General features: G+C 42.2%; 1 protein-coding gene across 3 annotated transcripts in view; it reads right to left on the reverse strand.

Annotated features, from left to right (window-relative positions):
• Positions 1-15,194, reverse strand: part of LOC124137165 (two pore channel protein 2-like) — a 43,875-nt gene that overhangs the window by 18,016 nt on the left and 10,665 nt on the right. For all 3 annotated transcript variants that reach the window (XR_007218260.1, XR_007218261.1, XM_048383591.1), the window contains exons 7-16: positions 12,630-12,702; positions 11,562-11,630; positions 10,961-11,048; positions 9,589-9,654; positions 7,869-7,933; positions 6,385-6,497; positions 5,365-5,446; positions 3,026-3,115; positions 1,169-1,288; positions 78-134 (exon numbers count right to left, since the gene is read on the reverse strand). Coding sequence is in view for 1 of the 3 variants with exons in the window: in XM_048383591.1 (XP_048239548.1) it covers positions 78-134; positions 1,169-1,288; positions 3,026-3,115; positions 5,365-5,446; positions 6,385-6,497; positions 7,869-7,933; positions 9,589-9,654; positions 10,961-11,048; positions 11,562-11,630; positions 12,630-12,702 (823 nt within the window). In the remaining 2 variants the exon portion in view is untranslated. The remainder of the gene's footprint in view (positions 1-77; positions 135-1,168; positions 1,289-3,025; positions 3,116-5,364; positions 5,447-6,384; positions 6,498-7,868; positions 7,934-9,588; positions 9,655-10,960; positions 11,049-11,561; positions 11,631-12,629; positions 12,703-15,194) is intronic.

Raw genomic sequence — 15,194 nt, forward strand, 5'->3', positions numbered from 1 at the left:
CTCAACACAGGTATCAGATATAATTAGATGTATCTGAATCAGTCTTATAGAGATTTGAAAAAAACACTGCTACTAACCCTCAACAAAGAATTACTGGAACTGATTGACTCGTCGTAGCGAGTATCAAGCTGCACCTGCAAACACAGAAGGTGAAGGTCATTACAGTCACGGAGGACGTCGGTGTGTTATCAGGAGGTCGAATGGGGTCTAATGTCGTGTTCAAGATTATGGCACTTATATAGTAATGTGTATGCAGGCATGTGTGTCTGTGTATCACCAGTAAGTCCATACTAATGCCGGTTTTAATAAGATACCATACCACAGTTTAACATGGACACTCAGTATCAGTAGCTTGACCCCGAGCCTACCAGTCCTTGTTTTATCCCCGGAGCACCAGGCAGGGTAACAACAAATACATGGCAGGGATTGAACCACCGACCTTCCACTCTCCAGTGAGTGAGTGAGTGAGTTGGGTTTAACGCCGCTTTTAACATCATTCCAGTTATATCGCGGCGTGTCAGCTTGATGTGGGAGGAAAACCCGAAGTGATTAAGGTCTCAGATGTTTACCACTTCGGTGAAACCTACGAGCACGGGTATGGTGCTAACAAACCTAGAAACATAATCGGGGTGAACCGGGATTCGAACCCACATTCACAGGTTTCTGGCATGCCCAAGGGACGCAACTCTGCACAGCGAATCGCGGTGCCTTAGACAACTGGGCCACCCGTGCCCCCTCCACTCTCCAGACAGATGGTCCATCCACCAGACCACGGAGGTGGTTATCTAGACCATCAGCTTTACAAGGGGGTAGGGGACCTATGTGAAACAGGTTTACAGACATTAACAACTTCAGGGCAAACCCACAAACACAGGCAGCAAACCTAGGATCACAATCAGGGTGAATCAGGAATTCTAACCCATGATCACCGGATCCTGGCAGGGCCAAGGGATGCAAACCTGCACAGACGTGGTCACCCTTGACCCCATAAAGGAAATAAAAAACTATGAAATAAAGCATGGAAACAAACCAGACAGGTCATAACAAATATGTGATTTGGTATGACTAGCTCCTGACACTATTACAAGAAGTACATGTATCTATGTAACAATATGGAATATCCATGACATTTGCATGCGATGCTGGAGGTGATGATAACTCTACTCACAGAGATGACAATGACGTTAGCGACGGCGATGAAACTACCGAAGTAGGAGAAGTAATTGTGGACGAACACCCTCTGTATCCTTCTCAATATTGGATTTTCAAACCACCGCACGTCCGGCCTCTGTGAGACATATACTCGTATTAGAGACATGATCAACTCTCAATATCATATATTTATGATAACAACCCTATTGTCATTTTCAATATCAATGACATAACCATGCAACACGTAGTAACATGTTGTTATATTCATAATAACAGATTACCATAAATGTTGTTTGTTTGATAGATTCCAACAAAATTATGTCCAGTCTACCAACAGACCCTATGTCCAGTAAACCCTATGTCCAGTAGACCCTATGTCCAGTAAACCAAATGTCCAGTAGACCCTATGTCCAGTAAACCCTATGTCCAGTAAACCCTATGTCCAGTAAACCCTATGTCCAGTAAACCCTATGTCCAGTAGACCCTATGTCCAGTAAACCCTATGTCCAGTAAACCAAATGCCCAGTAGACCCTATGTCCAGTACACCCTATGTCCAGTAAACCCTATGTCCAGTAAACCCAATGTCCAGTAAACCCAATGTCCAGTAGACCCTATGTCCAGTAAACCCTATGTCCAGTAAACCAAATGTCCAGTAAACCCTATGTCCAGTAGACCCTATGTCCAGTAAACCCTATGTCCAGTAAACCCAATGTCCAGTAGACCCTATGTCCAGTAGACCCTATGTCCAGTAGACCCTATGTCCAGTAAACCCCATGTCCAGTAAACCCTATGTCCAGTAAACCCCATGTCCAGTAAACCCTATGTCCAGTAAACCCCATGTCCAGTAGACCCTATGTCCAGTAGACCCTATGTCCAGTAGACCCTATGTCCAGTAGACCCTATGTCCAGTACACCCTATGTTCAGTAAACCCTATGTCCAGTAGACCCTATGTCCAGTAAACCCTATGTCCAGTAAACCCCATGTCCAGTAAACCCTATGTCCAGTAAACCCTATGTCCAGTAGACCCTATGTCCAGTAAACCCTATGTCCAGTAGACCCTATGTCCAGTAAACCCAATGTCCAGTAAACCCTATGTCCAGTAAACCCTATGTCCAGTAGACCCTATGTCCAGTAAACCCTATGTCCAGTAGACCCTATGTCCAGTAAACCCTATGTCCAGTAGACCCTATGTCCAGTAAACCAAATGCCCAGTAGACCCTATGTCCAGTAGACCCTATATCCAGTAAACCCTATGTCCAGTAAACCCCATGTCCAGTAAACCCTATGTCCAGTAAACCCAATGTCCAGTAGACCCTATGTCCAGTAAACCCAATGTCCAGTAAACCCCATGTCCAGTAGACCCTATGTCCAGTAGACCCTATGTCCAGTAGACCCTATGTCCAGTAAACCCTATGTCCAGTAAACCCCATGTCCAGTAGACCCCATGTCCAGTAAACCCTATGTCCAGTAGACCCTATGTCCAGTAAACCCTATGTCCAGTAAACCCCATGTCCAGTAGACCCTATGTCCAGTACACCCTATGTTCAGTAAACCCTATGTTCAGTAAACCCTATGTCCAGTAAACCCTATGTTCAGTAAACCCTATGTCCAGTAAACCCTATGTCCAGTAAACCCTATGTCCAGTACACCCTATGTCCAGTACACCCTATGTCCAGTACACCCTATGTCCAGTCTACCAACAGACCATACGTCAAGTCTTAAAGTAAGTCCATCTAACATAACATTACAATGGATCCTTCTGGTCTCTCTTCATGCATAACCTTCTGGAGAGAGAATGCTCTTCCCTTACCTATCCCAACACATACACGTTCAGTCAGAGTCGGTGAGCATGGAACAAGATGTCATGTTACCTGATTCTTTGCATGTTCTCTCTCCAGCTCCTCAAACAGTGTCTGGAATTCAGTGGCAGAGTACGACCCCTGGGGATCCTGCATCAGTTCCTGCAACATATGTGATGCTGTAAGTCACATATGAGGGCTGGCTGAAAAGTTCTAAGCCTTACTGTGAAAGACCCGTACCAAGTCGATGGTTTTCACATAGTCCCCTTCCAGGTTTACACACTTTTGCCAGCGATGCTGCAAGGCCTGGCTGTCGGTCAAGAAGAAATTTTCTTCAGCCACCCTAAAAAAGTCCTTCGCGGCAGAAATGATGTCATCATTACTAGGAAAATGGCGACCGGCTAGTTTCTTTTTCATTTTGTGAAACAGGTGGAAGTCTGACGGGGCCAAATCGGGTGAATAAGGGGGATGGTCAATGAGTTTGAAGCCACAATCATGGATCGCTGACATGGTAACCACCAATTTGTGAACAGGAGCATTGTCTTGGTGGAACAGGACTCCTTTAGTGAGCATTCCCCGTCGCTTAGCTTCACGCAACTGTCTCAGTAGGTCAGCATAATATCTTCCATTGATAGTCTGGCCTTTTTCAAGATAGTCAATCAGACAAATACCCTTGGAATCCCAAAAGACTGAAGCCATCACCTTTCCAGCAGAAGGAACCGACTTGTCTTTTGGGGGGGCTGGTGATTCCGGATGCTTCCATTGTTTAGACTGACTTTTAGTTTCTGGTTGAAAGTGATTAATCCAGGTCGCATCCATGGTTACAAATCTGGCCAAAAAATCACCGGGATCTGCTTCAAAACGGCATAAATTGTCACGGGATCTGATCCGCTGTCAAGAGCATTGGCCCCCATCTTGCAGAAACTTTTGTCATTCCCAACTCGTTGGTGATAATGTGCTCAACCCTCTCATGAGAGATTCCCACAACACTGGCAATATGTCGAGTGGTCAATCGTCGATCAGCCATCACCATGTCATGCACCCGGGTAATTTTTTCCTGAATGGTTGCTGTTGCAGGCCTTCCTGGACGCGGGTCATCGTCAAGGCTCTCTCTGCCATGCTTGAATTCCGCAGCCCACTTCTTTACAGTGGAAAAGGAAGGGGCATCATCCCCTAAAGTGGAGACCATGTCAGCATGTATCTGTGTTTGAGTTAGCTCTTTAAGTTGCAGGTACTTGATGACTGCCCTATAGCCAGTTTTGTCCATTTCTGGTGATTTCAATGGGTAGGTTCACAAGATGGTCTGGTACAAAGACAATAATAACACTACAGTTGAAGTTCTTATGTCTACGATTCATTAAATGATTGTATTTGTTGGTGGCAAAAGTTTGTTTCAATCCGATTGAGATATCCCACTTAGGCTTAGAACTTTTCAGCCAGCCCTCACACATTGATGCCGTGGGTCACGTATACATGATGCTGTAGGGGCCGTCCAGGCAAGGCAGAAAAGTGGTTTATACCCTCCTTCCAGTTGTGTTTCGCCATGCTTTTTTTTCTGGTTTGTTTGTTTCAAACAGTATACAGAAGACTCCAAACCAGCATCACATGGTATATTGGGAAGAAATGCCCATTGAGACAGAGTGCTGGTTGATGCACAGAATGCTGATCTTTGATTAGCTTGAACAAAGTGACAGATTAGACAAGGGCCTGTGTCCACAATATATGTAGAGGACAATATGAACCTTCTGATTATCAAGCCTCTGACATAAAAAATGGACATGGAAACAAACTGTGATAATGTGTTTTTGTAAATATTTTATGTCTGTTTCATTTACCTGTACTTATGTCGGGCGTGAGACACAGCATGGCAACATGAACATGGAATTCATTCAGTCTGGATAAGGTGAGGTGAAATGGGGTTAAACGTCGCGTCCAAGATTATTGCACTTATATAGCGACGTGCATGTACGTGTATGTGTGTGTGTGTGGCTGCTTGTACTAGTCCGGACTGATGCCGATTTATAGTGCTAGCACACTGAGATACCATGCCGCAGTTTAACATGAATACCCCACTCAGACACAGTATACTGACTCAGAGCCGACCAGTCCTTGTTTTAGCCCCTTAATGCTGAGCGCCAGACAGGGTAACAACAAGTACCATCTTTTAACGTCTTTTGGTATGACGCGGCTGGGGATCGAACCCCGGACCTTCTGCTATCCGGGCGGACGCTCTACCATTAGACCACGGAGGCGGTCCAGTCTGGATAATGTTTCTGTGATGTCATGTCTGTGTTTCAAATTTGTTGTGTTTTTGTGTATTCAAAAAGTGGAACAAGATCCTCCCTGAAACCTCTTGGCTTAGGAAGCTCAAACTATGCATGGAAGCTCCCAGAAAGTGAACACCACCTTACCTGCAGGAGAGCATGCTTGACAGGCTTGGACAGAAAGGCTCTCTGCACGACAGCTTTCACAACGGGTGCCCCCACCTCCGTGCTGTCACAAACACATAGTGATATATTCAAACAGTCAGGGGAATTATATGCATACACTATTTAGAGATTATTGTATGGCAGTCTTCATATCATATCCCACCTCAACCTGAGACCTCCATATATGATATGAAGAATTGGGTGGTGGGATAGCCTTGTGGTTAAAGCGTTCGCTCGTCACACTGAAGTCCTGGGTTTGATTCCCCACATGGGTACAATGTGTGAAGCCCATTTTCTGGTGTCCCCTGCCGTGGTATTACTGGAATATTGCTAAAAGCAGCGTTAAACCACTCACTCACTCACTCACTCACTCACTGATATGAAGAATGATATGTAAACTGCCATATCATAACCTTTTCATCATATACTATAACATAAAATTGTAAAATGTATCTATTTGCAAGTGAATGCAATACATTTTCACCTTGTTTGGAAGACATTGTCATGGGAAAGCTAGCCGAGCAGACTATCACATGACACACGAAGGGACGCAACTCCAATTAGGAGATAAACCCCCTGTGTTTTGAAATTTGATGTAGTCCCACTGTAGAATAGATACCGCTTTAATTTAATTTTGAACCGAGTGCTTTGGCGATCGCTCATTTAAAATGCACTGACAAGCCATATCAGCCCGGCAGGGGTAGAAATATGGTTCTGATTATTAACTAATTGCACCCCCTGTGATATGACTCTCTATATTGGCTCTATCGCACATGCAACATGCCTCATATCATTGATTGGTATAACTTAAGGATATTAAACCTGGTCCAAGCTGTTCAAATGCTGTTCTCAGATACAATAAAATGGCTGCTTTTGTTTTGGGAAACCATAATCCGTAATACAGATTGGTATCTTTAAGACAAATATTCCAAAACAACCTTATGGCATTGAAATCACTTTTCCAGAAAGAATGAAACGTTTCCCGTGTGAGTTGATTCTCACCTTACAGATGGGAGACAGGAATTGTGCCGGAAACTCAGTTTACGCCGTCTCAAGACTTCAAATGCAGCTCTCACACCAAGACGTCGCCGAAAAAAACTTGCTTGCATGGAATTCTGAAGAGAAGAAAAACAATGTTTGCAAGAAAAGCATCAAAAATATACTGTGCTCTTAACAGAGCTCCAGATAAGCTGCGTATCTGCGTAAAATACGCATCAGAAATGCAGAAATACGCCGTAAAATAAAATCCAAGCGTATCAAATACGCAACGAACATTACACATACGCTACAAAAATAAAACTTGTGCGTATCATCAAAATATTGTGAAGTAACCCTGCGTATTCGAATAGCAAATCAGCAACTTATTTTGAAATTATAAACGGGCATTCCGTCAACCTTGCCAAACTCCATGATGACAGTTACATTATGATCATTTGCCATCACACTTTCTTGTGGAAGTATCGTGGTATTTTTGAGTCCTATAAAGCTCTCGAACCCACACCAGTTTACAGGGACTAGATGAATAGTGTTTTTAAATATTTAACTTAAATACCCACATGTGTAAAAACTAGTGGGTAACAGAAATTTGAATACCCAGATAGAATTACTGTACCCAATGATTTTAAAATGCATGGGTAAAATACCCAAAACACCAAAAGCTTATCTGGAGCTCTGCTCTTAATATGTCCAATCATGGAGGTGAAGAACATAGAACTGAAAAGTGAAAATATGGTTAAATTACACATGGGATATTGACATCTTTGCAATTAGTTTAAGCAGGAGGGACACCACCCTGGTCTTGGTGGTCTTGTGGATAGAGGGGGGAACGGGTGGCCCAGTCGTCTAAGGCGCCGCGATTCGCTGTGCAGAGTTGCGTCCCTTGGGCACGCCAGAAACATAGGATTGTGGGTTCGAATCCCAGTTCGCCCCGATTATGTTTCTAGGTTTGTCAGCACCATATCCATGCTCGTGGGTTTCACCGAAGTGGTAAACGTCTGTGACCTGCATCACTTCGGGCATTCCTCCCACATTAAGCTGACACGCCATGATATAAATGTAATACTGTTAAAAGCGGCGTTAAACACAACTCACTCACTCACTCACTCACTTGTGGATAGAGTGTCCACCAGGAGAGCAAAAGATTGGTAGTTCGATACCATACTAAAAAACGTTATAAGATGGTACTTGTTGTTTCTCTGCCTGATACTCATCATGGGGCTAAGACAAGGAACGGTTGGCTCAGTCAGAATACTGTGTGTGAGTGGGGTATCAATGTCAATACTCAATCACAGTATCTCACCGCACGCACACCGATATAAAAGTGCAATAATCTTTAAAGCAATGTAAAACCCATGTTCACATCACCTCACCTTTTAAACAAGTCTCAATAAGCATAGCAGTATTTGCTTCGCGCTGACTGGCTAATTGGGTGGTGCATGTGTAGGTGAGTGAGTGTGTGTTTGGAGAGAAGTAAAAGACGTTCTTACCAGGAAGTAGCCCCGGAACTGGTTGTAGATCACAGCTGTCAACATGTTCATGAAGCAGTAGAGGCCTGGGAACACCAAGAAAGGTCAGTCATACTCAGTCATACCTATTTGGGGTCATACCCAAGGTACGTCATATTCTGTCCGTCATACACACGGGTGGTATAAAAACAATCCATACTTCAAAGCACATTGAAGGCAGCCTATCAAAGTGATCCAGAAAACTTATTATGAAGTCTTCATTCAATGAAAATCATGGAATATGGCCGATAGAATTACGATTTCAGGAGATCCAAAAAATAACTGATCCTAACGTCAATCAAATATTTACCGTATTTTCTTGAGTATAGTGCGCACCCATGTATAATGCGCACCCCCCTCTAGCGGGTTCAATATTTTGGAAAAAAGAAATTTGAATATTATGCGCAGAATTTTTTTACACCGTACCCTTTCAGCGAAGTCCGGCAAATGAACGGGTGCTGAGAAACTTCGTCAGTACAAATTCGAAATTTGAGATAAAAAATCACCAGACATGGTTATTTACCGTTTAAATAGTATTTATTGTTCTGCTAGGCATTGTTTTATATCTAGGGATTAAGATTACCTTGTGTATTTTCTCGTAAACTAAGCCGGAAACAGCAATCAGCTGTACACACGTTTTCTTGGAATCGACCGGTGATTCGGTCAAGACACACCCAATGATATAACTTTATAGGATTTTTAATGCAAGGATCGGCAACAATTGTATCTGAAACTATTTTTTTTATTAGGAATAATATATTCCTTTATTTTCTTAATTATATGCAGCCTTTACTAAACATATTTAAAATAATAATCACCCTAAGCGAAGCAGCTGATCGCTATTGCCGGGTATTATTTTTTACATGGAACCAGTCTGACCAGTCACCGTCAAGGCTCACGCGCACATGATCGCGAGAATTTCTTGTTGACATAGAATCGTCAAACAAAAACAATTATGACTTTTAACGAGTCAAAGTATGTCATTTATGATATATGTATCCATTCTCTGTCAACTAAAGTTCGTTTCAAGGCATCAATAGCAGTATTCTGACCGGGGTTGCTGTTAATAATGGTGAGTTGTGCGATCTTCCGATCGCTTCACACACGGTATGCCGAAATTAATAAAAACAATATTATAAGGAATTTTGAATAAAATTAATGAAATAAGTTACAAACATAAGTCCAGATATACAAAGAACACTTTTTATAGCCAGACAGTGTAATTACATGATTATTTTGCGTACTTCAGTATGGATTTGTTGACATGGTATTTCCGGTGTTTCGTGCTCACAGTAATGTCTTTCCATTGGGGAAAAAAACATCCAAACTCATAATTCATGTATAATGCGCACCCCCTTCTACACAGCTGTGTTTTTTCGAAAAAAAGTGCGCACTATACTCAAGAAAATAAGGTACTTAAAATGTATGGAAAAAATGGAAAGTAACAGCTTCAACCTGACTGAAACATGACTGGTCAGGCAGAAAAGATCTCATACCAACAATTAAAGGATCTGTATACAAGTGCAAAAAAGTGTATAGCCAGGGTTAAAAATCAACCCATTTGATCATAATAAAAACCATTTGAAATCCTCTATTTCATAACAATGTTGAATTTGTCTTCCTGTTTTACGGTACTGAGATACATTTATGACCCATTATTATAACAACTTCTTGGAACGCTGAAGTAGGAACACTTGCTTACCTATGACGAGGAACAGGATGAAGAACAGCGCATACAGTCGGTTGGTCTGGTAGGCAGGCATCGTCACTATGACAACACAGAATCATGGATTTAGTACATTGTTCCAATAATGGCAGTGTAAGTTCACCATTAAACTTTCCAGTCTGGCTTGGAACATTTCCGAATTTTTGCACCAAAATTTTGCCAGGGTTGTGGACAGAGAGCAATTTCAAACACTGTGCACATTAGATGTAAGATCAGAAATAAAATCAAGAGTGTCCATTTAAGGTTTTCTAGCCTCAATCCTACAATAACAGATTATCCCGGGTCCAGGAATCTGTTGTATCCAGGGAACACACACCTATTTATATTTAGGATCCTCCCAACACTTGCAATGTTAACTATTTGTGACCATTCTCAATTTGTTTGTGTATGGGATGCAATATTTGCATCCCTTAACACAAGGAAATCCCATCTGTAATAAGTATAAAGATTCACAAGTACTTTATTCATTGTTGGTTAGTGATATCATAGCCATCTGACCCCACTATATTCATGGCTGACACTCCCAAACATTTCCTAGTTCCCGAATTGAAGACTAAAAGTTTCAATCTCGCACAGGTCAAAACAGTTGTGTTGCCATGTATACATAAGCAGTGCTGTAGCCAGCCGGGGAGGCAGTTGCCCCCCCTGGATTTTCTTATAGGAAAAAGTTATACTTGACACATGAAAATACAAGTTGGGGACAAGTGATACATGTACAAATATTTGCCCCCCCCCCGGCCTTGATAAGTGTGAGTGTACTGACCGTCTGGGTTGTTGGCCGTGTGTACATAAGTGTGCATGTACTGACCGTCTGGGTTGTTGGCCGTGTGTACGTAAGTGTGCATGTACTGACCGTCTGTGTTGTTGGCCGTGTGTACGTAAGTGTGCATGTACTGACCGTCTGTGTTGTTGGCCGTGTATACGTAAGTGTGCATGTACTGACCGTCTGGGTTGTTGGCCGTGTGTACGTAAGTGTGCATGTACTGACCGTCTGGGTTGTTGGCCATGTATAAGTAAGTGCGCATGTACTGACCGTCTGGGTTGTTGGCCATGTATACGTAAGTGTGCATGTACTGACCGTCTGTGTTGTTGGCCGTGTGTACGTAAGTGTGCATGTACTGACAGTCTGGGTTGTTGGCCGTGTGTACGTAAGTGTGCATGTACTGACCGTCTGGGTTGTTGGCCGTGTGTACGTAAGTGTGCATGTACTGACCGTCTGGGTTGTTGGCCGTGTGTACGTAAGTGTGCATGTACTGAGCGTCTGGGTTGTTGGCCGTGTGTACGTAAGTGTGCATGTACTGAGCGTCTGGGTTGTTGGCCGTGTGTACGTAAGTGTGCATGTACTGACCGTCTGGGTTGTTGGCAGTAGTCAGCAGCACCAGCAAACTCATGAAGGAGTCCAGCAGGGTGCGGAAATACATCGACTCTTGTGTTTGCTGAAACAAATTGAATATGTGCATATTGTTACCAAGACCGCCTCCATGGTCTAGTGATAGAGCATCCGCCCGGAGATCCTGTCTGGTGCTCGGCATTAAGGGGATAAAACAAGGACTGGTCGGCTCGGAGTCAGCATACTGTGTCTGAGTGGGGTATTTATGTTAAACTGTGGCATGGTATCTCAGTGGGCTAGCACTCTAAAATCGGCATCAGTCGACACCAGTACACGCAGCCAAACACACACACCTGCATGAATTTCGCTATATAATTGCAATAATCTTGGACGCGACCCCATTTCACCTCACCTCAACCACATTGCTACCAAAGTACACTTCATGACTGCCACACTATTGAATGTAAAAAATACAAAAGGGAATAAAATTTAAGTTCAAAGTGATTCAAACACCATCATAAAGAAACATTTGTCAGTCCTATATGCAACATGTGTTTCATAGCAATACAAGCTGGTTGTCGGTAAAACAATCATCTGTTCCCAACACAGGATTACTTACACTGGTTGTGATGATGGAAGAATTCTGCTCATCACCGGATACATTTGTGGTGCCATTGTTTGCAGAGGTCTGAAGTGAAATGATATCAATATTATTCAATATCAAATATCCACAATAAGGCTTTCTAACCATATAGAATCATTTAGGAATCATCATTCAAATCTGAAGCCAGTTTCTAATGAAAACACTGCTCTTTTGAAGTGGAGGACTTATAATACCAGGAATGTGTGTGTGTGTGTTTGTTGTTGTACGCTCCACTCAGCAATATTTCAGCTTTATGACAGCGGCCTGTACGAGACAATCTAGTGATTGATATTATGAGCATCAATCCATGCTGGCGGGGTACAGTGACACACGATCAACCAAGTCACCAAGCACCTGACCACCAGATCCATTTACTCAGAGGACTTATTATGGAGAATGTGGTACGTCAATGGTTCGCAATTTGTACGGAGGATCAGCAGTGTGGAACGTCACATATTGGGCATCTTCCCGAGGCAAGAGAGTTAACTGACTTTAAAAGTCAAGTTCCCACCCTTGCCGAACTAGGCTGGAATTCCTTGGCTCGACCGTAGCGCCACCAGTGGTTATTACAAGTTATGTCCCTTCTAAGCCTCTCCTATGGACCATTCAAATTCCACCTCTCGTATCACTTGCATTTGCTTCAAACAAAATGGCGGCGCCCAGTCAAGACGATCTGATCGATAATCAAGATGTATATTGTGATAAAACGGGTCTTACATCGCGAAGTTCATCAAATCACTTGAGCACCTCAATTAAAAACATAAAAAGATTTGAAAAATATCTGTTGACAACGAGTTGGTGGTACCTATGCTTTGCAAATCCTGCAATCGACCGAAATCTGCACGACAGTTTACAAACCGGATTTCGATTTTGTTGTGCGATTTTGATTGGACTATGTATAGACTCGTTAGTCCAGCCAAACTGTAACACCATAATACCAGCCTAGTTCGGCAAGGGTGAAAACTGGACTTTGATAGTCAGTTAACTCGCTTGCCTCGGGAAGATGCATGTTGGGATGGAGGGTGTCCCCAGCAGATAGCTCACCTGGATCTTAGGAAAGAGCAGCATTCCGAACAGCGTGAAGAGATAGATGTGGAGACCAAGCAGAGCCAGCACACTGTCGGGAGGGAGGGACAATCAGATACACATGTCATGCGCATCATACAACACAGTCAACTTAAAGAGGGACTGTGCTCCACTGATGGGGGTCCTGTTTCAAGTTAATATTTTTTGTCTACTTACAAATTGTCTACTTACGGACCGACCATTTGATATTCTGGAGGGGGACCTAGGATTGTATCTAAAAAATATTTTGTCCCAGAAAATTCTTTGAAAAAATAGTTATGCTTCAGACTGTTTAAAAAGAAAGAATTGTCTGCTACAAAGGGTACATTGTTGAAAGGTGTTTTTCATTAAATAAACTCATAGTTTTGATAAAAAAAATAATTGGTTTTGCAGCGGCAGCTGACAAAATATCCAGTCTCCATACAAAATGCCAGCCATCCACCCCTGAGAATAACAGTCAGTCACTTAGAAACCAATCTCATTAAAATCAGACCTCAGTTCTCACTAAGGCTAAACAAAGATCTGAAGACATCCCATTAGGGGTCACGTCAGAACGACCTTTCATCCAACCAATCAGAGCATTGCTTACCAGATTATGAAAGTGACAGTCGGAATGTGATTTCTCATCATGCAACCTCGAAAACGTTAACTCCGAACGACAGTTACGGGTTTAACGACTGAATCCATACAATCTAGACCATCTATTAGCCATTCCAGGATATTCTTTTGTTCAGGTTTCAAATTTGTAATCGAGAATTTGTCAAAATATGTTTCGAAGCGTAGTCGCCAATTTGAATTTAGTGCCGTAAAGCACGAGAAAGCTGCCTTCTGATTGGTCATTCAATTGGTCGTTCAAAATTCGCGCAAGGTCACTCTGATGTGGTCCGTAATGGGATGTCCTCAGATCTTTGATTAGCGGTAACAAGAACTAAGATCTGATTTTAATGAGATTGCTTAGAAACTTACTTTGCAGATACATACAAAAAGTCAGCCTTGGAAGAGTAAACTTGCTAGGTCTGCCATACAACCATGTCGGGTGCTCCTTTAAGTATATACAGTACAATAAATCTAATCTCACAGGATGACACTGGTATTGCTATTTACCAAGTGCACGACACAATTCCTTCATATTCGGAGGAATGGCTGTAGCTACATGTTTAGTCTTAGATGAATGGGTAACAATGGACTCTTTTCTTGTGCACAGTTACTTTGATGTATACTTTCATGATAGTATTTTTCAGATCGTGATCTGACAGAAACAGAATGACGGTCCAATAGATTACAACTTCCCAAAAGTTTGGAAGTTGCCACGACTACAGCCATTATTGTCATAAATGATCAATAAAGTTATTATTATACACCAATGTTGTCTTAACTAAATAATTTGATGCATGTTACTAAAGAAGATAAAAAGAAATTGTTCTGCAATTGGAACCTGGAAAATAATCAGAGACTGTTCAGAAATGGGCACCTAGAAAATAACCAGATATTGTTGTGATTGTTCAGCAATGGGTACCCAGAAAATAATTCGATATTGTTCAGCAATAGATACCAAGAAAATAACCAGATATTGTTGAGATTGTTCAGCAATGGGTACCCAGAAAATAACCAGATATTGTTGTGATTGTTCAGCAATGGGTACCCAGAAAATAATTCGATATTGTTCAGCAATAGATACCGAGAAAATAACCAGATATTGTTGAGATTGTTCAGCAATGGGTACCCAGAAAATAACCAGATATTGTGGAGATTGTTCAGCAATAGATACCCAGAAAATAACCAGATATTGTGGAGATTGTTCAGCAATGGGTACCCAGAAAATAACCAGAAATTGTCGAGATTGTTCAGCAATGGGTACCCAGAAAATAACCAGATATTGTTGAGATTGTTCAGCAATGGGTACCCAGAAAATAACCAGATATTGTTGGGATTGTTCAGCATTGGGTACCCAGAAAATAATTCAATATTGTTCAGCAATGGATACCCAGAAAATTACCAGATATTGTTCAGCAATGGTTACCCAGAAAATAACCAGAGATTGTTCAGCAATGGGAACCAAGAAAATAACCATATATTGTTCAGCAATGGGTACCCAGAAAATAACCAGATATTGTTCAGCCCCAGGTACCCAGAAAATAACCAGATATTGTTCAGCAATGGGTACCCAGAAAATAACCAGATATTGTTCAGCAATGGGTACCTAGAAAATAACCAGATATTGTTCAGCAATGGGTACCCAGAAAATAACCAGAGATTGTTCAGCGATGGGTACCCAGAAAATAACCAGATATTGTTCAGCAATGGGTACCCAGAAAATAACCAGAGATTGTTCAGCCACAGGTACCCTGAAGGCAACCAGGGATTGTTCAGCAATGGGTACCCAGAAAATAACCAGAAATTGTTCAGAGATGAGTACCTAGGACATAAGCAGTCATTGTTCAGAAACTGGTACCCAGAAGATAACCCGAGATAGTTCAGCAATGAGTACCCACAACATAAGCAGGTATTGCTCAGAAATGGGAGGCTAGAAGATAACCCGAGATA

The sequence above is a fragment of the Haliotis rufescens genome, unplaced genomic scaffold, assembly GCF_023055435.1.
Source record: "Haliotis rufescens isolate VD_foot unplaced genomic scaffold, xgHalRufe1.0.p SCAF_5, whole genome shotgun sequence".
Taxonomy (NCBI): Eukaryota; Metazoa; Mollusca; class Gastropoda; order Lepetellida; family Haliotidae; genus Haliotis; species Haliotis rufescens.